This window comes from Prionailurus viverrinus, chromosome D1 (genome assembly GCF_022837055.1).
Source record: "Prionailurus viverrinus isolate Anna chromosome D1, UM_Priviv_1.0, whole genome shotgun sequence".
NCBI lineage: Eukaryota > Metazoa > Chordata > Mammalia > Carnivora > Felidae > Prionailurus > Prionailurus viverrinus.
The window spans coordinates 103,693,443-103,718,225 of record NC_062570.1 but is presented as its reverse complement, the minus strand read 5'-3'; the positions used below and the strand labels follow the sequence as shown (position 1 = coordinate 103,718,225).

Genomic DNA, 24,783 nt, shown 5'->3' with positions numbered 1-24,783 from the left:
CATCGATGGACATTTGGGCTTTTTCCATACTTTGGCTGTTGTCAATAGTGCTGCTATAAACTTTGGGGTGCATGTGCCCCTTTGATATAGCACACCTGTATCCTTTCAGTAAATATCTAGTAGGGCAATTGCTGGGTCATAGGGTAGCTCTATTTTTAATTTTTTGAGGCACTTCCATACTGTTTTCCAGAGTGGCTGCCCCAGTTTGCATTCCCACCAGCTGTGCAAAGGAGATCCTCTTTTTCCACATCCTCATGAACATCTGTGTTTGCCTGAGTTGTTAATTTTAGCCACTCTGACTGGTGTCCATCAACTGTCACTTTTAATTCAGGTTCTCCATCATTTGTGGATTTATTTATTTATTTGTTTGTTTATTTATTTATTTATTGCTTGCACTCTTGCCCCTATAAACTCACCTGCTCACAGGGACTCTTGAGTACTCATTTAAAAAATGTAAATCCTATCACGTCACTTTTCTTCTTGAAAATTTCCAATGGTTTCTCTCTGTAGTGTCAATGCCCTTTAGCCAAAGACCCCTAGGACAACACCTGTAGTCAAAGTTGGGTTTATTGGCTTGTTGCAGTGAGGGAGACAACACATCATGGGGGACTTTGGGACACCTCAATAAGGGAATGTTAGCAAGGATTTGTGATAGGCTTCAGACTCAGGTTAGTTAGTTTGGGAAAGGGTAAAATGTAGTTTTGCTCTGAATTGGATGCTGTCAGAAAGCAAGGGTAATTCTATGATTGGGGTCATTTTTATCTAGGAGGAGATGCTGTCTGTTGTCTATGTGGAAATACTAACCACACACTGACTTCTGTCAGAGTTGGTTATACACCTGCTGTGTTCCAAATCCCTTTCCACACTTACTGTCACTGCTAGTGAGAGAGAAAACTTGTAGCCCCTGATGCACAGCATTGATCTGACATTCACAGCTGGATCTCAGTGTATCACAGGCTGGTCTGAGGCTCACAGCCAGTGAGCCTAACTGATTGAAACAAACTCATAGAAGAATAACTTCGCACAAAGCTCCCGGAGACCGTGATAAGGGAAACAAAGCCACTTCATACTTTTGTCTAATCACAGACAAAATCAAGCTGCCACCCACAAAATACCCAATCATAGAATTGCCCTCACTTTCTGATAGCATCCAAGCTAGAGCCAACCTCTCTGCTTTCTCAGGCCCTTCTTTCAATCACACAACCAAAGCCTAAATCCTACCATAAGAGCTAACACCGTCTTACCGAGATACCCCATAGCTTCCCATGGTGTCCATTCTTCCTCGCTGTTACAGGTAATAAAGCCACCCGTGTAACCACAGGTTTGCTTCTCCTGGTCTTTGGCTGAGGGCCTGCACACTGGCATTGCTCCCTTGCCCTCCTAGTTTCAGCCACATTGGCCTCCTTTCAGTTCCAAGAAAATGGGAAGCTCATTCCTGCCTAGGGGCTTTGCACTCAGTAGTTCCCTGTGACCCTGGTACTTCCTCTCAGGTCGCTTGGTGGTTGGCTGTCATCATTCAGATTTCCAGGAAAATAACTCCTTGGGAAGTTCTGTCATGGCCTCCTCTCTAATTTTATACAACTTTTTGATTTCCTATATAATTCTCATCCCTCTCTAAATTATATTAGCCGTTGCCTCTCTTCCTCAACCAGAGTGCAAATTTTAAAAGATCAGGGGTTGTGTTGTGTTCACCTCTGTACCCTGGTGCCTTTAACATTTCCACGAATAACCAAAAACATATCTTACCTTGAGAACAACAGCATCTTCTTAATAGATCCCTCTGCCCCAGGCCACTTCCACACCCAGGACAGCTCTCACAGAGCCCTCTGAATTGTTTTTCTAAAACAAAGGGTAGATGCTAGCACCATCCCTCTTGAAGAACCTTCCAGAGAATCTCTCCTGAAGGTGCCAGCACCTCATTCATCTGGTCTCATCTCCTACTGTGGTTCTTGGAGAACCCTGAGCTCAGTCCTGGTAAACATTTCCAAGCATGCTACATACCTTCCAGCAGCCAAGCCTTGACTAGTGCTTCTCCCTTCTCTCCAGAATGTTCTTACCTACTTCTCCTTACTTTTTCCTGAGGCCAAAATCCTAGTCATTTTTCAAAGCCTAGCTCCCAAAACACCATTTTTGGAGTTCTCTACATTCCTTCCTTCCTTGGGGCTCCTACAGCTCTTCCTTTCTACTCAGGGTGCTACTAACCACACCTTGACTTCTGTGCCCATTGGCTGTCTGCCTGCTTTCTTAGGACATCATGAGTGTCTGCAAGGCAGGGAACCATCTGCTGTCTGTGCCTGTTCCTGTGGTTGTAAAATAAAAATCTTTGTACTGTAGGGGAAGAAAACTTCTTCCCTCTAGATTCGTTGGCTGGTCTAATAATTGACAAAAGACGGATTCACGGGAGAAAGACAAACTTAATTTTGTACATACGCATATAAAAATATGAGACTCAAAGAAGTGACCAGAGCAGGCAGCTTTTATACCTTTTAGACAAACTTGTGAAGAATTGACAAGATCAAGGGGTTTGGGCTTGGGGTAGTAAATTAGTGAAGAAGTAACATGGTTTGTGTATACAGACTTCTCAGCCCTCAATTCCTTCTCTCTGGTGATGAGCATATATCTCTCTCCTGGTACAGGGAGAGTCCTTCCTTTCCCAGATTTACTTTCTGCTTTCTGGAGACAAAAGAGGGTCAGAATGTCCTTGCACAGGCTGTTTAAGTGACTTTAAAATAACCAGTATGCCAAAGCGGCACATTTTGGGGTGGCCGGCTCAAAGACTTTTTGAGGGATAAATGAGTTAATGCACATAAAGCAGTTAGAATGATGACTGGCAGAGTAAATAAATACTGAATGTCTGCTACTACCACTAACATTTCTTTCTGTATCCTTATTACTGGTCCAAAGTAGGCATCAATAAGCATTTCGTGGGAGTGGGACAGGAAACTGCTGGAAGACTGAGCTTTGGAGCTTAGAACCAGGTTGGTAATTTTTTTAGCGACCTACTGAGTTGTCTGTGTAACTTCCAACTCTCTCCCCACCCCAAGCTTTGGGGATAAGGAGCCAGGGATAATTAAGCAAGAGAAGAGGAAGTCATCTTAAACCTTTTACCTAGTGGTGTGGCATCAGGTTGGTCTGACCTAAAGACATCTGCCTCAGAAATGTATTTATTTAAAAAACACTCTTAAAAAAAGTTTATTTTTATTTATTTTGAGAGAGAGAAAGAGAGCAAGCAGGGGAGGGGCCGGTCCAAAGCAGGCTCCAGACTCCGAGCTGTCAGCATAGAGCCTGATGCAGGGCTCAGACTCACAAACCATGAGATCACAACATGAGACGAAACCAAGAGTCAGATGCTTAACTGACGGAGCCACCCAGGTGCCCTGGGCATTTATTTTGAAAAAGCCTCCCTGGGTCCCTTGTTCAGACGACGCTCATCCTGGAAGGAATAACATATTTAACCACTACCTCAGACTGGGTCCCACTTTCCTTGTCAGGGGAGGGATGGCATATAGGGTCACAAGAGAAGTCCGGGCTAGGAGTTGCTGTTCCCAGAGTTTCCGAAGGCTTGTGAGAGGAAGGGTTGCCAGAGTGCTGGATGCAAGAGAAGGACGCAGAGGCACCAGATGCCTCCCAAGATGAGGTTGGTCTGGTGTAGAAGCATGACGGGGCGGTGGGAAATTCCCCACTCGGCCGTAGCTCTAATTCTTCTGCTTTCCTCCTGCGACACCGGGGCACGATACTGAACCTCTGGCCCCGTGGTGGTGTCTGGTGGAGAAGTTTTGAGTTCCTTTCCGTGTTAAGAGGAGGTGCTGGCATGTAGCAGGTGACTGTCTAAATGCATGCTTTAACGCATCCTGGGCAGTGTCTGCCAGGCTGCTCCGGAGCTTGCCTGACCCCGTCTCCTCCGAAAGCCACCTTCTGGGTGTGGAGAACAGCCAGTCTGGGCTCTCAGGGAGGTAGGTGCGGGATTCCTGGCTGCCGGGTCAGCCTCTACTGGCCAAAGGCTCACAGGCACAACAGGGGGACATGTAGGCTGTGACCAGATGGGATCCTGGGGAGCAACTGGTGTTTCTCTGAGATGCTTAACAGACCTCTCTCCTCAGCTGAAGGTCTCACACGAACCCAAGCTATGTGAGACATGAAATATACTTGATGTGTGTATGTCATTCACAAGTACTTTCAGACACTCATTTGTCTAAACCATTTACCAAGCTGTGAAGTTAGTGGCCACTTCCATTTCTTAAATGAGAAAACTCAGAAAAAGTGACTTGTCTCAAAGTTTGGAAACTTACCAGGGTTTGGCACAGGTTTGTGCTGGCTTTATCTGAAATCCAGAGATGGAGGAGGATTTCAACATAAAATGGCCTCGACTTTTAGGTGGCCACGGCAGTGATAGAGGAGTGAGTCTTGGAGCCAGAACTAAAACTCCACACCGGTCAGGTACTAGGGGAGGGACCTGGGCAAGTTAATGCTCATTCTCGTTTCCTTCATTTGTGAGATGTTCTCTCAGAGGATTAACTGCCTGGCACGAGTAAATGAGGCAGTATTCACACTGCCTTGAACATGTAGATAAAAATGCAGCATCTCTTAGTTAAGTCTCATATTCTGCCCTATGCGATTTTTCCCAGCTTAAGTGTCTACCTTCAAACTGGACTAGAAACGGGCCAATCAGGGTTCTTCTCTGTCCTTCAAAGGTTTTGACTGGGGTTCAGAGTTGAAATTAAACCATTCGAAAGGAAATCTTCCCCGTCTGCAGGCTAGCTGATAGGTGTGGGGCAATCTGCCTTTTCTAGGCTGACTGGCCTCGGGAGTTTTTCCCGGTGGCCTGGCATCACGGAGATTTACCCGGCACGCTCGACGGAGCCTGGCCCTTGCTGGGAGGATTAAATTTCATCCAATGTTGAAACCACTTGAAATTCCTCTTGCTCATCCAAAGATACAGAAATAAAAGAAGCGACTCGTGGTCCTGCTGAGGCGAGATCTTTATTGTTAGCCGCTCTTGCATCTTTTACTATCTGCCAAAAATAGATGGATCCAAGTAACAGGAGAATCACATGCACATGGATGTTACCGCACACCCCGCACATTTCATCAAAAGATCAAATTGTATTTTTTACTGTGTTTATCTGTAGACTTCAGGGCTCTACAGAAGCTTCTGAGTGGAAAGAGGACAGTTTTACCACTTTCACTTTTTCAGTGTCCCCGACATCCGGGAGGTTTGTTCTTGGGTGGGCTGAGGCAGGAGGCCACACCATTCTTCTTAAATGCCCTGGCCTAAACACTGCCTAGTAACTAACACTCGTGCACATATCATAAATCGACCGAAGTTGATACCCAAATTGGACTTATTTTTCCTCTTCACCAATCACTTTATCACTCTGGTGGAAGCCCCTTTGCTTCCTGCATTTCTATGTTACTCCTTAGTATTAAGAGAGTAGGTGTTCAGCCACTTTATGAAGAGCTGAGGATTCATAGTCATTCTAAACCACTTTGGAAATGTAGGTCTCCGTGAAATATTTACTTGTCCTCTGCCTGTTTGACCAGTGGTCACAAGAATGAGTCATCCACTGGGCTTTAATCCACATGAGCCTGAAATAACAGCAATACCAAGGCGATGACTTTATTAAAACCTTCACTTCCCTCAAACCTGATCATTTCAAAGCTAATTTTATTTGATGGTTGCCCTGTGAGTTTGTGCCAATTTGCAAGTGTTTTCCAAATCACCTTCTTAAACCAATGCAAAGTTTACCAGTTCTCATACATGTAATTCCTTACCGATTCAGAAAAACAGAATCTCTCTCCTAACAAAGGACTTTTCTAGAGGCTGTGGGATAGAAGGACTCCTCTTTACAAAATATGAGTTAGGGGTTAGGAACTAAACTCATGCTTTAAAAAAAAAAAAAAAAAAAATATATATATATATATATATATATATATACACACACACACACACACACATACACACACACACACAAATGCCTTTACATATATATATATAATTACATTATACATTTTATATAAATCTTATAGTTGCATATTATATAACTATAGATAGTTTATATGTCTATAAAAATATGATTCCCCAGAGATCCTATCCATATATAGATCTAAGAAACAAGGGAACTAAAACCTAAAGGCCAAAAATCTCTTTTGGGTTCTGGACTCTTAAAAAAACCGTATTTCCACAGTGTTGCCATCATTCCTATCTGTATTTTAGGACACACCCCTAGAACACGGGCCTGTTGTCAGTCCCTTCTTCAATGTCGCATCCATTTCAGAGAAGCAAGATGCACAGTTGACACGTTCAGATCCACACACTTTTGCGACTTTGTTATTAGAGCTGAGTGCTCATTTCTCCCTTATTCTGTCTACATTTTTCTAGGGGATTTTCCCCATACTTTTTTAAAAACAATTTTTTTTTTAACATTTATTATTGAGAGAGAGAGAGAGAGAGAGAGAGAGAGAGAGAGAGAGAGAGAGAGAAGACAGAGCATGAGCAGGGAAGGGGCAGAGAGTGGGGAGACAGAGAATCTGAAGCCGGCTCCAGGCTCTGAGCTGTCAGCACAGAGCCCGACGCAGGGCTCGAACTCACAAACTGTGAGATCATGACCTGAGCCAAAGTCGATCGCTCAACCAACTGAGCCACCCAGGCGCCCCTCCCCATAATTCTTTTGAGGCATGCTGCAAGTTTTTTTTGAAGGAACTAATACAGAACTCTTATCACAACGCTGGGCGTACACTCAGGGGGACTTGGCTGCTTACTAATCAAGACTCACACAGCTTCCTATTTTTCTCCTATTCAGTAATTAGTTACTTGTACCTTTCCTGGACCCTCTGCCACTTCGAATGTGCCTCTTACAGATAAATATTTCTACACATGTAACTCAACAAAGCTTAAGTCATGCTCCCTTGATTTCCAAAACTTCTGCCAACGTCTGCTCTGCCTCATCTGCTGAATATAAAAACAAAACACTTGGGAGCCACTTCTTTCAGATTCAGGTTTGTGTTCAGTTACTCCCCAGTAAGAAACTGTATTCCCATCTTTATCCATTAAACAGAAAGAGCCTAAAATACTTCATAGGTAAATCTACGAGCTTCACATTAATAAACAGGTACTTTATCCATTAGAAATACTGCTCTTAAGCAGAAGAAAAAGTTCAAATCAGAGAAAGCTAAATGAAGTAAGCCTCTATGCTTTTACTGAGACAGTATCTACCTATACACCAAAATTACAAATGAAATAAAACCAAACATTAACCTCGAGTGGCAGCTGGACCCAAATGTTTATTACTGCCTCACTTTCTTCTAACCAGCCAACTCTTCCTCTTCTCATGATTTCTCTTTATTTGGTACCCAGCCACCCTCTGAGATACAACCGAACTCCTCCCTCCTCCAGAAAATGATTTCTGGCCCTCGTCGAGCTCCTCCCTAGAACTCCCTAACCCTAACCTCGTGCCTCACAATTCCAACCAGAACTGATGTCTTCTACACATACAAGGCCATTTCCACAGATGTATATTGCAGAGCAGGGCCTTCCTTGCCCTGTATTGCCACAGTGCCTCTCCCAGAGTCCTTATAACACTGACCTCGTGGAGTTGTGGACACAAACCCTTGTGGGAAAAAGATGAAAGCTAAGTCACCCCATCCCAATCTCATGCAACCTATGCAGTTAGCCCTCTCTGACTCATGGTTCACTTAAGAGCACAGTAAGTAAACTAAACTGATTTGGGTCCCCCATCCACGATGGTGACTTTAACTGGTAGCATAAAATAACGTCACACCTGAGAACTTCTGGGTTTACACTGCAGCACTGGTTCGTACGCCTGACCGCAAATTACCTTTTCCATTAATGCCCACATTTACTAGTTGGGGTCTTTCATACAGTGTTTCTCTCAAGAACATTGAACACAATGCCCTGCCCCTTTCTTGTGAAGCATGGAGGCTTTGCTGTATATTGCTTCAGTATCGCTGGCATTCCTACTTGGAACAGAGTGGGCCTCACCCTCTCCTCATGACTAAGTCCAGAGAATGTGTGGTAAAAGGAGTTTTGTGACATTTTAACCTGAGTAGTATTCCAACCATTGTGCATGAATGCTTGGCTTACAGTGCCTATGTCGCCACATTGCTGATTACAATAAATGTGAGGTAACCTAGTACGAGTTGTGCCCAATCCAAAACTCAAAAACATTTGTGGGCACTCTAAAGCAGCCTGGAGCTTCCTAATTTCACAAGTCTGGTGGGCCTAATCTTTTCCCCAAACCGAATCTTAACATCTCCAGTGCTCTCTTCTTAGCTAGGCATGGGCAACAAATACTGCCCTTCATGCAAATTTTGTTCTAGTAACATCAGGACACATAATGGGGATTGTTTTTCCAGTGCTAGGGATAGACTACATGGGTCAATTTTCCAACCCTCTGTGACACAGAGGTGCAGTGAAAGAAGTTCATAATTAGGCCTCTAAAGTGAAGGGCACATAGGCTTTAGAGTGAGAAAGATCTGAGTTCAAACTGAAGCGTGCCATTTGCTAGGTGGGTAACCTTGAACAAGTTGTAATTTCTGTGACCCTGTTTTCTCATCTGCCAAGAGGGGAGAACACTACCTCCCTCAACAGAGTTGTGGAAATTACACACAGAGCCCCTGGCGTACTGCTACAATACAGTACATACTCCATAAACGTTAGTTACTATTTTTATTATCTGTGAGTTTGAATTGGCTAGTAGAGTCCATGATTTTTCATTCACTGTTTCAGTCTTCTCAGAAAAGTCATCTAGGACTAAAGTTAAACATACATTTATCCTGTGAGACTGTTAAATACTTGTAAGGTTAACTTAGTGGGTAGAAAAGGTTAGAGCACTAAAGTGGAAGGATGTTGCCCTTGTCCCCACTCCCTTATGGTCCAAAACACACACACACACACACACACACACACACACACACACACACACACACACACTCTCTCTCTCTCTCTCTCTCTCTCTCTCTCTCTCTCCCTCTCTCCCTCTCTCTCTCCACAATAAACCTTATGCCCATTTGTCCATGTCTCCAACCATACTTGATGAAAATGCCTGTGGTCTTAAAAGGTTAGAAAACTTTCAAAACTTAAGAATGGGAAAGTGAGGCCTCAGGGAACTGTGTATATTCCACTAGAAAAGGAAGGGGGAGAGAAGAGGGAAAACTGCTATATTTTCTTGTCATTAGTAATATAATGGCTCCCATGTGCTGGAATCCCAGTCTGATGAGAAGAAATGACTCGAAGGTCACGAATGGATCTAACTGTCCACTGTGAAAGCTCTCGCAACACCTTCAGGCCCCACAGCTTCTTCTCAAAGAGACCACCATCTCCAACAACGGTAGGCATCCCATCAGCCTCATTGGGGGGGATCTTGTGTTCCAGGAGCATCATTAATTCCTCCAGTTGGTAAGCAAAGGCAGCAACTTGGAGTAGAAGGGTATGTATTGCTTGATGTAAGTCCCCTTCAGCTGGAGTAAAATGTACCTGTTGGTCTTCTAAAAGCCTGCCCAACATAACATGGAAGGCACGATAAGCTTGGAGGTTGTCTTGGAGTCGTTCTGCCTCAGTCAGCTCACTCCATCGATCAGTGCTTGCCACTGGCACACCATCCACAGAGTCCAGGTTTATGTTCTCGTTCAGGCCCTGATGCTTCATCTGGCCAAGGATACATAAAAACATCATATCTTCTGTAATTATCCCAACATTTTTATTTCATCCCTAAATCTCATGTAAAATCTTTTTCATCTTCCTGGTCAAAAAGGATCCAGATTGTAAAGAAAATAACAAATCTACAAAAGGAACTCTTTATTTGAGATCCAATGATGGGACTTTAGGAAGACCTTATTGTCTCTAAAATTATACATACTGTTTTGACTACCTGTTCAGTTTTTGTGGGAGAATCTGCAGTTTTCATTGGGTTCTAAAGGTTGAAAACCACTGGTCTAGAATGCTTCCTTCCCACTTCAAACTGCCTCCTGGAAACTGGAGTATTTTAAATCATATTGGAGATTTAAGTAATTTAAACATACTTAAAAACACTGGGTACATCTATGAAGCCCTAGAATTAACCCACTGCAGAATTCTTCTAACCCTGTCTCTTCCATTGTCCACTCTCAATGGTGAGGACAATCCTTTAAGAGAATTCAGTGGGAATTTGTTTAAAAAAAAAAAAAAAAAAATCAGACTCTGTTATCTCAAAGAGTCTGATTTCTAACTGGTGAGGCTGTACGAATCTATATTCAGAACTCTCACAGGGCCTTCAGTGTTCCTATAGGCCTTAGATGGACACCGATGGGGATCTCCTTCTATCAGAAAACCAGTCTGGAACTCCCAGTGAATTTTCTAGGGGATCCTTTTGACAGTGTAGGTGACTATTCTATTTAGACACAGGGAGACTTGGTATAAATTACGAAAAAGTGGGTGGCTAGGAGAAATTCTTTGGATCTGTGCTGCTCTTCTCTCAATCCTATACACCTCACTCTTTACACAGTGCAAAAATTCAGAACGATGTATACGAAGAACCCATACTTAGAGGGCCCACGGCTAATCTATTCTGGTAGAATTCAGACTGTAGGCGATCAAATTAGGAACAGCCTCCAAGACATACAGCCAATCCTACCCAGAACCCCATGTATATTTTCTTATTCAAAGAGCATGTCTCCTAAATAGCCTAGAGAAGAAAATAAGGTCACAGGAGTTTCCTTAAGGGAAGGAACCATGAAGAACCATGTCAAATGACGGGCCCAATCTATGAATGACTATATGAGGAGGGCCTTCACGATTGGCAATGGGGGCTGGGACAGACATGATGGTAACGGGCTCCATCAGAGGAGATGAAGTGAAAACAGACAACAGCAAAATAGGCAACTTACATAAGATTCCATAAGAGCAGTCAGATCTGAACGAATCTTCCTTGCTAGCCAGATAGAGCGGCTACAGAGGTCCCGGCGGTGAGGGGTCAGCGATGAGTGCTCTGCGAAAGCCATCCCCTAACTCAAATGTCCCAGGAAACAAGTGAGCTGGGTTTGCTTCTGTCTACACTGGTCCAAATAAGAAATGTGACTCTCAGACTAAATCCACTGGGCATTCTGTACTAATGGGATTGTGCACCCCACCCCCACCCCCTGCCTGACTCAGAGGTGGCAGCAAATTCCTGGCTGTGGATTTTTGTGCCTGTGGAATCAAAGGCCCCTTTTTAATCAGCTTTTTTTCCTGCAGTGTCTGCCTCCATCTCTCTCCTCCACTCAGTGCCTAGCCTACTTGTTTTTATGTCATTGTTTTGCTTTTGCACTTAGCAACAAGGTCACTATCACACTAATCCTCATGACACCCCTGCCTAATGTGATCTGTATTATATACATATAATCATTTAATTTTATTATTACCCTCCTTTGTATTCCCCATGTCCTCCTCTTTCTTTCCTTTTTTTGGCCTGGTAAAGTGTTCAAGAATATTAAGTTATTACTATAAATACAACCGCCACTGATTAAGCAGCTACTCTGGACCAGACACTGTGCTAAAGGCTTTAAAGCCTTTATTCGACCTATGGAATAATTCTATGAGATAAATATTAATTTCCCCATTTTACATACGAAATTGAGGCTTAAAGAAAGTAAATAATGTACACAAAACCCAGAAAGCAGGCACAAAATTTCAATATAGGTCTCTGATTTTACAGCTGTTTCTCTCATTGACTTTCCAATTTCATTCTTTAGGTTTTTCACATCTGTTAAGAAACAAAGTTTATGTGAAACAGGTCCCTTAAAAATACAGCATCTTTTCATTTGTATCACTTCATTATGTATCTAAAGTTAGTTTAATTTACACTCAAAAATCAGCAAAGTAAGCATCTCTAACCTCGATCATGGTGCCTTCCTCATAGCTACAGGATGAGGAAGGGACTGTTTAGGCCTGTTTTCTTCCAAAGGACAGGAAACACCCAACCCTGACTGGGTAACATTTCTAAGGCAGTCTCAAGTGACAACATGCTTTTCTTTTTCTTCCTTAGCCCAGTCACACCACACTGCTTCTCAACAAGATAAGAGAATGAGCTGGGCTTTGAAATGAGGGCAAAAGAGTTTTAATAGCATGTGCAGAGTTGTTCTTCTATTGCATTTAACTCCGTAGGTTAGAGGATGATACTTACTGACCCAAGAGCTGCAAGTGTCATCCCTGAATCAATCAATTAGCTCCCACTGTTTCATAGCATAGACGTTGCCTCTACACTGAAACCCACACCTCAGGTGCAAACTTCCGTAAGTAAACAATAAGCGAGAGTAAGAAGGGAGAAAAGTGAGAAGTGGGTGCTGTCATAGTAGGCCTTTTAAGAATGTAGGAGGATTCTAGTTCTTTTTTTTAAGTTAGTACTTGCGTGGACACGGAGTTTTCTGAAAAAGCACCGATACTGAATGCCACCAAGGTTTTGTCACTTATCAGACTAACATAAACTTCACAGCATCCTTAACGTTCTCTCTACTAGACTAATAAGGCCACCTTTTCTACAAGTCTGCCAAAACATGGGAGGGATTTCCAAGTTTGCCAGATGATCACAGAATCCTATGGCAACTCAGCATTAGAAATCAAGAACTAAAATGAGTCAGATGCTAACTGTCTGATTCTCAATGAGAGCAAACAGCATCTGCCACATAAAACCTGCTCTGAGGGCACTTGTTTCTCACTGAACGGCATCAATGGTCTTCATCCTTTGGAGAACTGTAATTACAATCAAGGAAGACAAGTTGCTTCCAAGAAGACAACTTTTATTGTTCTTCTTTACATATTTATTTTGGATATGCCTTAACTAGATTAAGAGAAAACAAGGATTTGAAAAGCAGAGTATCCCTTTTATTATAATTTCTTTTTACATAACCTTTTCAACCTAGATTCAGGTAACTACCTGTCTCTCCCATCAAAGGAGAAGGGTCCTGCACATTACAACAGGCAAAAAAGGCTTTCAGGAAATAAAATATTTTAAATTGATCCATTACAATTTTTCAAATTTCTTGAGTACATTGGAAAGTGGGAAAAAGAAGGAGGGAAAAATGGTACTTCAAACAACCAGACCGTGATAACCTTAGCTGGCTTTAGTACACTTTTTAGATTTTTTTCCAACAGGTACAAAGGGGGTTCAAGTGCTCCATGTAGATGCTTTTCCATACCTGATTTCTTTTTTTTTTTTAACTCCCAGTAATCCTGGCCAGTGTGTATCCAAACTCTCTGAAGGACAGTAAGTCTCAATTATGCAGAATAACCACAGGCAACCAGAGATTAGGGGGAAGCGCATCTCCCAGAAAGAATACTTGTATCTGAGTTACATTTTCAGAATTTAGAATCGCCAATTCAAGATGGAGAATATGGAATGGGAAGAGTTATTAAAAAGGTAACACAATTTGACTATGAGTAGGCAACGTGGAATTTTAAGGTTAGGAGAGCTCCTTGGAAGGACATAGAAGTAAACAGCGTGATAAGCAGACAGGGAAAGGGAAGAGGGCCTAGTAGAAGCCAGCTTACTTGCACCACTTTTTATTGTGGTAGCATCCCTTTCTCAAAAGGAAAAAAGATAAAGTCCCTGGAGAATATTTTAAAATTGATTGCATACTGATAATAATAACTTATTGAAGCAAACTGTTGGCAAATGGTACCTATAAAGAGGTCAAGAAACAAAAGGAGAAACAGAAAGTTCCTAATTATTAGAACTAACTTGTTGCTTTTGATGGGGAGGAGTGTGATATAGGGAAAAACCTATTTTTCCTTTCTCTCATCAAGTTTTTTATGCAGTTTGCTTTTGTGTAGGTGGTTAAAATATTGATGACTAACCACTGCAAGCACAACTTACAGGGACAAAGAAGATAAATGTGACGACGACAGAAGTTAAGTGTGGAGTCCAGATGCGAGCCAGTGAAACAATATAAAAAGGACTTATAAGGGAAGTGGAATGACTTTGTTGTAAACGCACCCAATCAATCTGATAATATTTTCAAATGTACTCAACATACCAGAGTCCATTCCAAATCCTTACTGTGGGCAGGAAAGCATATTCTACATCCCTTCTATCCTTATTCCATTTTCTACCCCCACACTGGAGGGACGGCAAATCTGCAACACTCTGAAAAGAAACAATGGTGCATTTAAGTCTGTTCACTGTAGGTGTCTGACTCCCTATCCCTGGCATCCCAACCACTGACACTAGTGGGTGTAAAGTAAGCCTCTTTCAGAGATGACATTTTGTTACCCCTCTTTTTGGAAAAAAATAAATCAAAGAGAAAATTAATAAACTTTGTCATTTTAGTGTTTGTGAAAAACAAGCCGTTCCTTATTTTGCTCCCAGCAAAACTTCATTCTTTCCAATAGCCATCACACATTTCTGACAAACAATGAATAGGACAAGCCTTTAACTCTGGCTTGTGAGGTACACAGAAGAATAGAAACTGCCCTTCTAATTCTCTAAAAATCCCCTAATAGGTTTTTAGTCTTCTGGGAGTTATAAACTTGTAAAAAAAACACCACCTGCCTCTCCCATGGACAGGAATAAGCAGTCTACCCCATTCTATCTCAATGGAAGTGGTAATTCCCAGAATTTTAGGTGAAAGCCAAGGTGATTATTATACAGATTATTAACTTCGTCTATGGAAGTCTTTCCTCTTCTGAAGTGTTCTTAGAAGGAAAACAAAACAGAGCAATTTTCCTTGACTTAAAACTGTACGAGTCATAGACCTCTTCACTGATGGCAGTGTCCTTCACTAATTGGGAGCTGGAATGAACCAATGATAAAGCAAAAACCAAAACAAAGCAAGGGGCCACAGTTGGGCCAACAGGAAGGTGTGCAGGAAGAAATGAAGGGGACAAAAAAAGAAAATAAATGCATAAGAGAAAATCTTGTATCTGTAATTCAGACCCTGAACAATCCTTCTCATCCTCTCAAAATTCCTAAATTTCAATGCTCTAAAAACTCAAAGAGCACTAAATACTGAAAACCTAACAACCTTCCCTAAATAGGCTTCTGAAAAAGCATTAGGCTACTGTATGCTACTGTAGTGATTTTGTTAGTGCTGAGGACCAGCTTTCTTTAAAGGCCACTGGAGAGCTATGATTTAGAGGCTGGCTGTGCTTCTTCAACCCTATATCTTGCCTTCAAAAGTACTTCTTATGGAAAGGACCCCATGTCAGAACAATCTAATCTCTCCCAGCCCCACAAAATATAGCAACAAAGATCCAAAAAAAAAAAAAAAAAAAAAAAAAAAAAAAATCAGACTTTCCATTAATAAATAAGGAATCTCAGGTTCCACAACACAAAAACACACATGTTCAAAGTGCAAATTTCTGCCATTAGTCTGGGACTTTTCTCACTGATACAGAGCCCTGTCTTATGGTCAGAGAAACCACGTAGAGGGCAGCCCCCCTCCCTGTTGGGAGCCTGCTTCCAAGCTAATGAGCACCACTGAGAACCAGATGGAGGTGTTGGGAGGGGACTGAAGTGCTGGGGTCACAGAGGAGGGAGGTGGTCCCCATGAATCCTTCCTTTCCTAAACCCAGCAGGGAATGGAGGAGAAGGGGGTGAGTGAGAGAGGTGGGCTGTTTTAACAGCTCACCCTGCCAGGGGGCCTAAAGTGCCAAGTCAAGCTGCCAGCCTCCAGAGATTAGAACTGTATGATGCTTTGGGGTAAGTGTGCCGCGGTGGGTAGAAGCCAGAACCATAGGGCAGCAGTGAAGGAGAAGGGGCTTAGAGGACAGTAATATACTATCAAGAGTTAAAAGCTGATCCAGAGCACATCAGAGTTACAGGTTTAAGAAGGGATCTGCCGGTGAACACGAAGTCTGCCTGGCTGGAACGGAGTAGGAGGATAACCCTCACTTTAAGAGCTTCTTCTTTTTTGCCTACCTTTTTGGTAAAGGCAACATCAATTTTATAAAGGGGACAATAGAGGGAGAAGAAGGTGGGTGTAGATGTGTGTGCTGTGATCCACAATGGAAAGAGCAGGCCCTTCAGTTATTTTACTAGATTTTAAATGCTTTAAATTTTTTTTTTTGTCCTTTTTATCTTTTAAATACAAAGTCTGAGCTGTCCCAGTGCCCAAAGTCTTCCCTTCCACTAAGGTCCAGTAGAGTCTGAATCTTCAATCAGAACCTCTGTGGTAGCACCGAGTATATCCGAGTTCATGACCAGCCCTTCAGTGCCCCCACTGCTGCCACTTCCCACAAAGATCTTCCCATCAGCCATCAGGCTCACCCGCTCTGTCCCACTACAGTATGACTTTGACATCCCTTCGGCTTCTAGCAGGAGGCACTCTCCAGAGGTGGAGTTTCCCAATGGCTCAGGAAGAAGAGGAAGACCCTGCCCATCTGCAGGTTGTGTCAGGGACTCTGGGTTAGTGCCCAAGATATCTGTGCTGGTGATGAGGGCGCCTGCATTGGCAGCCAGAGCTTCGGCAATCAGCACCTCGGGGTGGCTTTTTGCTTTGTGTGCCACTACGCTGTCCTTCTTCTCAAATTTTTTGCCACAGATATTGCAAGAGAACTGGTAGAAGGAATCTGCATCATGCTTCTTCATGTGCCAATTAAGGGATGCCTTTTGCCGACAAGTAAATCCACAGATCTCGCATCTAAGAGAGTGGAAGAGGAAATGGCTGATCAAACAGAGAAATGAAAAGGGCTCTTACTCAGGGTCAGGGCAAGAACTTAGAGGTCACATATACAAGCAATAGACACTAACATATACTTGTGAAAAATTAGGAAAAGTTAACTAGATGGAAAACTAATCTGTTTTTTTCTTTTGTTTAAAAACCAGAGGAAATAAGGAAAAGTTCACTAAGTAACTTGCATCCCCAATAATCCTCTGATTTGGTAAAAGTAAACAGTAGTGGCAACTGAAATGTCTGTACAGGGGCTAACCCGCGAGCAGGGCATGTATGCGCTTCTCCCCCAGATGTTCACCAGTAAATAAACACTCACTGTAACGGCTTCTCGCCAGTGTGAATCATCCGGTGCACTGCCAGATTGTGAGAGCTCTTGAAGGCCCTGGCACAATATTCACAGATATAATCCCTTTGATCTAAGAAGAAAAATAATGTGGTCAGTGTTCCATTTCGAATCCCTCTTAAGTATTTTTTCCCAGTTTACAGTAAGTAAGCAGATGATCAGTTAGTAAGAGCAATATTGTTTTCAATGTATAAAATACACTTTGGATAAACAGAATTTTAAAAAGATATATACCATTTTCTTTTTTCATGTTTGTTTTTGAGAGGAAGAGAGACAGAGAGACAGAGAGACAGACAAGACTGTGAGCATGGGAGGGGCAGAGAGAGAGGGAGACACAGAATCCAAAGCAGGCTGCAGGCTGGACATGGGGCTCGAACTCATGAGATCATGACCTGAGCAAGTCAGAGGCTTAACCGACTCAGCCACCCAGACACCCAGGACTTGTTTTAGAAAACTAAACAAAGCAAAACAAAAACAACCTAATGGAAATAGGAGAATTGGAACCCTAATCTCAATCTTACCAATAATCCAGATCTTGGATAAATTGCTTAGTAAGTAAACAACTACATTTTCCCTGGATTTTATTCTTTAAAACAGTTTTTCCAGACTGTGGAAGCTGAATGCTTACATATGAAGAATTTGGCACTCAAACACCAAAATCAACAATAACAACAGAATTTGGCATCTCCTAGAAGAAAAGTGATCCACAATTAACGTGGTAATCATGTCTTCTGTTTCAGGTTTAAAAAATGTTACCCAAGATAAACAATTTAAATTTCTCTCAAAAAGGTTCAAGTTGCTGTCATCATATATGTGCAAACAGTACCTGTATTCTTTACCTTATTCTCCTACCCCACATCTTCTGCACCATTCAACCCCCGCCTCTGTCATTTCACAATCCCCCCAAATTTCACAGGATTTTTGATGAACTTGGTAACATGGTGTAAAATCTATGGGTCAAAGGAGCACTGCACTTAATTATTTCTTTATCACTTGGTTTTGGAGAGAAGTGGACAAGGAGATGCTCTGTATCTCTTGAATAAATGACCACTATGTTTTCTGGGCCTTTCTCTTAAAATTGCTACACATAGTCACAGTGAAAACACGAGGATAAGTTAAAAGGCAAACAATATCCAATTTAATTCTATGCCCCATCCCAAACAGTTCTAAAGCCAAGTGTGGGAGAAGAGCCAGGTTTTTCTCAAGCTTGAATATATTTGGGAATCATCTAGGGATGTTAGTAAATGCAGATGCTAGTTGAGTGGGTCTGAGATTCTGTAAGTAACTTGCTCAAGTGACATCGATTCCTGTTGGGCTATTTTCTACAAGATGAATAGGCAAGGTCTAAAAATGTACTTTTAACCCAGAGACAACTCTTCAGTTTGTCTCCCAGGTCTTGCCTACCTTTCTAGTTCCATTGTAACATGCAAACCTGGGTGGGGCATCCACTTGCTTAAATAAATTACATTTTTAAACAATTTATTTTAAGAGAGAGAGAGAGAGAGAGAGAGAGAGAGAGAGAGAGAGAGAGAGAGAGAGATTGAGAAAATGTATGAGTCGGGGAGGGGCAGAGAGAGATGGTAAGAGAGTTCCAAGCAGGCTCCACACCATCAGCACAAGCCCCACATACAGCTCAATCCCACAAACCATAAGATCATGACCTGAGCCAAAATCAAGAGTCAAACACTTAACCGACTGAGCCATCCAGGTGCCCCAAATAAATTACATTTTCAAAGGGAGTCTGTACATACAAATTTGGAAAAAGAAAAACTGCAATGACATCATAAAATTGTATTAACCAAATACAAATAATTGAAATGGAGTGAATTTCTAAAGGAGTCAGTTTGTCATAGTAGTTACTTGATACTTACAGCTAATACCCTAAACTGGTTGTCAGAAACTACTTTTGTAGAGAATAAAACTGTATTAACAGGGAGAAGGAGCAGAGATATGGCAGCATCTAGCAAGGAATAGAGTGGAGACAACATTCTCCCTGAAGCAGCATGGTATCATGGGAAGACTGCAGACTTTGCAGCGAGTCAGACCTGAGCTCAAATCCTGGGGCTCTGAGAAGTCTGTGTGCCAGGCCCTGTGCAGTAAACAGCACTATGGATGTGATCTTATTTCATCCTTATAATAATTCCATGATATCTGTGACATTATTATCACTATTTTTCAGATGAGGAAAGGCGAGAAGTTAAGCAACTTGTCTAAGTCACACATACAGTAAAAGATGGAAAGGGTACATATATCAGTATAACCCTGGGTAGGAGACAACTAGAATTCCTAGTTGTACCCTCCACAACTACTGAAAAGATAGTAGGTAATAATCCAGTGCCTGGCACCTGCTCAATTGACTCTAATACCCAGCCTAATTTGTTCCTATTATCTGAATGGCTTTGAGATTGTCAGTGGCTAAAAATGAGTGGAATTTGAATCCATTCTGTATTATGTATTACGAAGGCATTTGGTTTCTCTTTTTAAAAGAAAAGCTCCTACAGGAGATTTCATGGGAATGTAATAGCTAGCCTTCACAATTTCAACAGCACCAGAATTGCCAGGCGCTAGTGAGTAGTTAGCATAAACCAGAGGCAAGCCTCTTTACCATCCAGGCTTTCTCTTAATACTCCTCATTTCTAGTCCATAAGAGCTACTACAAAGTATCTACCAGAAAGGGAGTTAGAAAATCTTGGTTCTGTTAAAAACTAGTGATGTCACCAAGGCCAAGTTAATGTGCAAAGCCTCTGGTTTCTCAGCTATAAAACAAGGATAATATAAGCAAACTTGGTGATGTTGAATGATGATGATAACATATGTAAAGTTTCTAGTCCACAGGTGATATAGAATATATGCTCAATAAAAAAACTGTCCTGGTCATAAAAGTTCTTAAAAAAGTCAAAGGATAAAAGCAAAAAAGCCCTAGTTTGTTCATCTCTTATAAAATTTATGTTTTATTACATTTTATTTTCATACCTTTCTCTCACACTTGACTGTAGACTTTTTAAGATTTACATTAGAAAAAAGTATCATTACCAATCTACATACTTAAAAGTAGAATGCACTTAACACCTGATAAAACATTTTATTTAAAAAAGTACCTGTATGATGTTTGGCATGTCGTAGAAGTTGCTTCTGGAGCCTGAAGAGTCGCCCACAGGAGGGATGAGGACATACATATTTCTTCTTCAGCAAATGCTGATACTTAATGTGGTGCTAAAACAGTAAGAGAATAGAAAGAGGGATACAAATTAAGGCTTCTTGAAAGCTTGTTCCTTTGCTAAGTCAAAAGTGCTAAAGAAAAACCAAATGCTCTGCATATGGATGGGGGGAGGGAGCAGTATAATAAAATAGTTAAGCACATAGGCTATGGAAACAGATCTGGATTCCAATCTGGGTCCATCATTCATGAGCAGTGTGACCTTAGGAAGTGTACTTAAATACTGTAAGCTACAGTTCTCACTGGCAAAATGGAGACAGTTACTGCCCTAACAATACCAATTGCATTATCATGAGAATATAGAGATCATGTATTATATAACGCTGAATGCAGTAAATGGCCTATAGCAAAAGAATAGTACCAAACATTACTATAACAGAACCAGAATCAGAAAGTGAGGGCTTAGTCTCTCTTGCATTATATTTGCTGCTAAACTAAAAATCAAACAGGCCATTTGTCCTTTTTTTACAATGTTTATTTATTTGAGAGACAGAGTGAGAGTGAGTGTGAGCACAAGGAACAAGCAGGAGGGGGCAGAGAGAGCAGGAGAGAGAAATCTCAAGCAGGTTCCATGCTGGCACTGTCAGCGCAGAGCCCGACATGGGACTGGATCCCACAAACCGTGAGATCATTACCTGAGCCGAAATCAAGAGATGAACACTCAACCGACTGAACTACCCAGGTGCCCCCAAAGAGGCATTTCTTAAGGTTTAGTAATAAACATTTCACTTTCATGTCCTCTGCTAGACCTAAATATAAGCTGAATCTTTAATTCATTTTTAAAACTCTACTAAAAAAAAATCCAAAACCCTAAAAATTTATTTTAATTAATAGATTTTATTTTAAGAAATCACTGATTTGAGTTGCTAATTTTATTTTTAAAAATACACATTAAAATAAAGTCTGTTCATCTGTGTCTCTGGTGTGTTGGTAAAATCATCTATCAGAAGTATTTACACCACAATAGGAAACACCGGACTATTTCAAGGAAATCCTTTTTTTGTGCTATGTTTTTAGACATTTTTCTTTTTTTTTTAATGTTTATTTATTTTTGAGAGAACGAGAGCATGCATGAGTGGGGGAGGGGCAGAGAGAGGGGGGACGGAGGACCCGAAGTGCACTCTGTGCTGACAGCAGAGGCTGGATGGGGCCTGAGCCCACGAACCGGGAGATCACGACCTGAGCTAAAGCCAGACGTTTAACCAACTGAGTCACCCAGGCGCCCCTAGACACTTTTCTTGACATTGTACGTCAACGATAAAGCCTGCACAAGTTCACAAATTATAATATCTCATGAAATATGAGAACTAGTAATGGAACCTAACCTGAAAGGCTGCCTTATGTAACAACTTACTGACCTGCAAATAGCGAGGGTGAGCAAGAACGGTTCCACATCCTTCCATCTCACAACGGACATACTGGATTGGAGGCTTTTTTCTATGATCAGTATGTAGGAGATATGTTAGCAAACAGAAAAGAGGCACTCTGCACAGTGACTTAATTCAGTGCACTATAGGGGACAGCAATTTTACAGCACAAAGAATGAAAATCTCTTTACTAGTATACAGCTTGCACAGAATTTATGTTAGAAACAACCAGAAACAGTCAAATGTTTGATAAAGAGTTTAAAAAAAATTGGACAAAATAAATTAGAACTCCCCAAAAGGTAAAGAAGCATTAAGATTTTTTAAGACCCTGCAATGGAAATAAAAACACAGTAACTTTGCATCAAGGACATTAATAAAGTTGCATTTGAGAAATTTTTAAATAGCCATTCCTGCAAGGTAATTGTGAGTAATTATGTGAGTAAAGTGCTTACCATCAGGAATAAGGAACACAGTAAGGGTATAAATTACTTACCTCCGTTTGGGTAATCGTGGACTTTTGTCATCTTTTCGCCTTCTTCCTCTCCTGTAATTAAAGAACAGAGTAACTACCCACATATTCCAGATTGAAGCTTGGAGTGAAGGATGGCTGAAAACATGTACTCAAGACCACAGAGAAGGTGGCAGAAACAAAGGATACCCCATAATAGACAGAACCAAAGACATATCTGACAAGCCAAACAAATAGGTCATTCTAAAATAATTTCACTTAAATAAATCTGCACAAGTTAAATACATACTTTTCATAAACTATACATTACCATGGAAGATTTGGATAAACCTCAAGGTTACTACCTGAAGAGTTGTTTCAGTAAAAAGTCTATCACCTAAATTTAATCAATTTAAAAAGTAGAATCGAAAGAGTCCATTATCTAAAACCCCTGAGAATATAAACTCTACTCTCCTTATACAGAACCAAAAGCCTAAACACTTAAAAAACCAAAATCTTATTTCTGCAACAGGCAATGATGGCTGGAGAGGAAGTCAAGATTCTTAAATCACTTGCCTTACTTAATTTGCCCTTCTTTTGAGGCTCCACATTTGCCATACTTTTTTTGCTCTTACCCTGCCTCCCAATAGCTCCTGTCTTACCCACTCATTTAGATCTCTTTAAGTATTGATTTGAATTAAATTTAAACTTTTCAAGCTTTTGAGTATCTCGAATGAAACTGTCAGCTGCTTGAGGCAGCAATATGTACCTGTCAATAACCCTCCTCACACTCCCACCCTTTTTTTCCCACTAGTGGCTTCAAAATCTGTTAGGTTTCCATTTTTAGTAGTAATTGCCTACTCACTTCCTAGGAGGTTCCTCATCCTCTCTAATTTCATTCTCTTCTTCTTTCACCTCTACCTCCACTTCCACTTTAATTTCTTTCTTCTCTTTTTCTTCTTTCACCTTCCCCGATTTTCTCCGTGGTTTTGGGGTTTCCCTGAAAACACAAATGCATTTCAACACTGGTATCCAGCAAATGATCTTTTCAAGGGGACCTGTGACAACGGGGTAAAATCTGTGATTATCATTGGTTTACTATAAAATTATGATCCTCAGCTCATGAAATATGATTTACAGTCAATTGTTCCTCACATGCATGGTAATGATACATACTTAAAGTCGCTTAGGCTAACAATACCCTAGAATCAAAATTCACTATAGTTATACACAGAAAGACAAAAGTAAAAAATTTTAAGTATTCAGACAATTATGGTATCTTGTTAAGATAAACATGCAGACATCCAATAATTTGGATATGATCAATATAAAGTTCTATATAAATAGAAGAGAGGGCTGTGTGAAGGAGTTAGAAGATCATGTTCAATTTGCAAAACAAGTACATAATTGCTCATTTAAAATGAAGTCCATACCCATTAGTTTAGTAACAAGGCAAAATAAAAGCACACAATAGTGCTTTCCTAACTTATTTTTCATCGACATGTCTGGAGTAAAATCTGAGACGTGCCTTTCTAAGTGGGGTTTGTAGGTCTCGTCTCTTGGGTCGTCTTTGAATGGTATTTCCTCTTCACTGATTAGCATCTCTTCTTCTTCCTCCTCTTCCTCATCACTACTAAAAAGAAGCAAAAAGAGATTAGAAATTCTAGTTGTAAGGATTATATCTGACTGGATTTTATTTGCTAATTTATTTAGAGGTACCAGAAAGTCACAGTACGTTATTTAGAATTTTCATCCTTATGGTCTAACTGGATGCAATCTAGCTACTTTATCCTCACAATAATAATTAGAACTAAAAATACATTACTTCATTAAATCAAGGTAAAGTGATGACTGCTCAACGGCACTAAGAGTTAAAGAACAACTGACTTTATCATACTGTGTGTAGTCATCTGACGATCTGCTCTATCAAAGGAGATCAACCAAAAAAAAAAAAATAATTCACATGACTTTATCATGGAATATAAATTTCAAAAACCCTAGTTAGTCAAAACATCTACATTTCCCATTAGTGGCTAGCATAAAATAAGCCAGAATACAGAAGGTACTCAAGACATGCTTTCCAAACTGGATAAGTAAAGATTACATGGTTAAAGCTTTAATTAAGAACAGAGTGGCATCTAAATACCAAAACTGAAGTTAATTTTTTGTAACAGTTCCACATTCTTTCAAGTAGAAAACAACTTCTGTATGTGCTATATGTCCCCAAGGGTTTAAATATGACATATGAAATTTCTTACCTAATGCCACCTGGAGACTGGTGTTCTTCTGCACCATCTGGAGAAAGCAAGCAAAACAGAACTTTATGGATATTGATATTTTGTCTCTGCAGCCAAGAGACTCAAACCAAAGAAGAGTATCTGCAAATTGTCTAAAAGGAGCCCTATATCATCAGACCTACCCTTGACAGTTGTTCAACATTACATTTAAAATCAATAGGCAACTGGTTATTAGATCAGCACACCCTACTTGTACTGTACCATAGTCAAGTTGATCTGTATTTGGTTCTGACTTGCAGATGAGCTGCAATGAACCAGTCTTCGACCTAGAGCTTCGGGTGTTCTCTGTGTCATGATGCCGAGAAACTGATGTCCTGCTACTACTGCGCCAGCCCCGGCTAGGCCTAGTTGCAGCAACGGAAACTTCTTGAGGGAGAGCAGAATCTCCTTCTTCCTCTTTCTCTTCCTTAGGATCTAGATGAGAATATATACCATTACTTATGGTTAACTAATAACCATCTCAGTATATC

General features: G+C 41.0%; 2 protein-coding genes across 4 annotated transcripts in view; both read right to left on the bottom strand.

Moving 5' to 3' along the window:
- Positions 1-8,820: 8,820 nt before the first annotated feature.
- CNTF (ciliary neurotrophic factor) lies at positions 8,821-14,110 on the bottom strand. Its single transcript, XM_047876764.1, has 3 exons — positions 14,005-14,110; positions 10,882-11,049; positions 8,821-9,664 (listed from the first exon to the last, which is right to left on the bottom strand). Exons 2-3 carry the CDS (start codon positions 10,993-10,995, stop codon positions 9,176-9,178), a joined length of 603 nt encoding a protein of 200 aa, XP_047732720.1. The 5' UTR covers positions 10,996-11,049; positions 14,005-14,110; the 3' UTR covers positions 8,821-9,175.
- ZFP91 (ZFP91 zinc finger protein, atypical E3 ubiquitin ligase) overlaps positions 12,752-24,783 on the bottom strand; it is a 47,336-nt gene continuing 35,304 nt past the window's right edge. The window contains exons 3-12 of one of the 3 annotated variants that reach the window (XM_047876760.1): positions 24,515-24,727; positions 24,275-24,311; positions 23,545-23,649; positions 22,882-23,016; positions 22,062-22,112; positions 21,560-21,638; positions 20,083-20,197; positions 16,958-17,057; positions 16,236-16,608; positions 12,752-14,114 (exon numbers count right to left, since the gene is read on the bottom strand). In XM_047876760.1, coding sequence (XP_047732716.1) covers positions 13,986-14,114; positions 16,236-16,608; positions 16,958-17,057; positions 20,083-20,197; positions 21,560-21,638; positions 22,062-22,112; positions 22,882-23,016; positions 23,545-23,649; positions 24,275-24,311; positions 24,515-24,727 — 1,337 coding nt within the window. In that variant the 3' untranslated portion in view covers positions 12,752-13,985. Of the gene's footprint in view, positions 16,609-16,957; positions 17,058-20,082; positions 20,198-21,559; positions 21,639-22,061; positions 22,113-22,881; positions 23,017-23,544; positions 23,650-24,274; positions 24,312-24,514; positions 24,728-24,783 lie in introns of all 3 variants that reach the window. The other 2 variants (XM_047876758.1, XM_047876759.1) reach the window with 2 other exon arrangements.

Bases quoted from the DNA above. Each gene is read 5' to 3' on its own strand.
- CNTF (XM_047876764.1), bottom strand. From the start codon at position 10,995: ATGGCTTTCGCAGAGCACTCATCGCTGACCCCTCACCGCCGGGACCTC. The intron at 9,665-10,881 runs GTAAGTTGCCTA...ATCCTTGGCCAG, and splicing joins CTGCTCTTATGGAATCTTAT to ATGAAGCATCAGGGCCTGAA.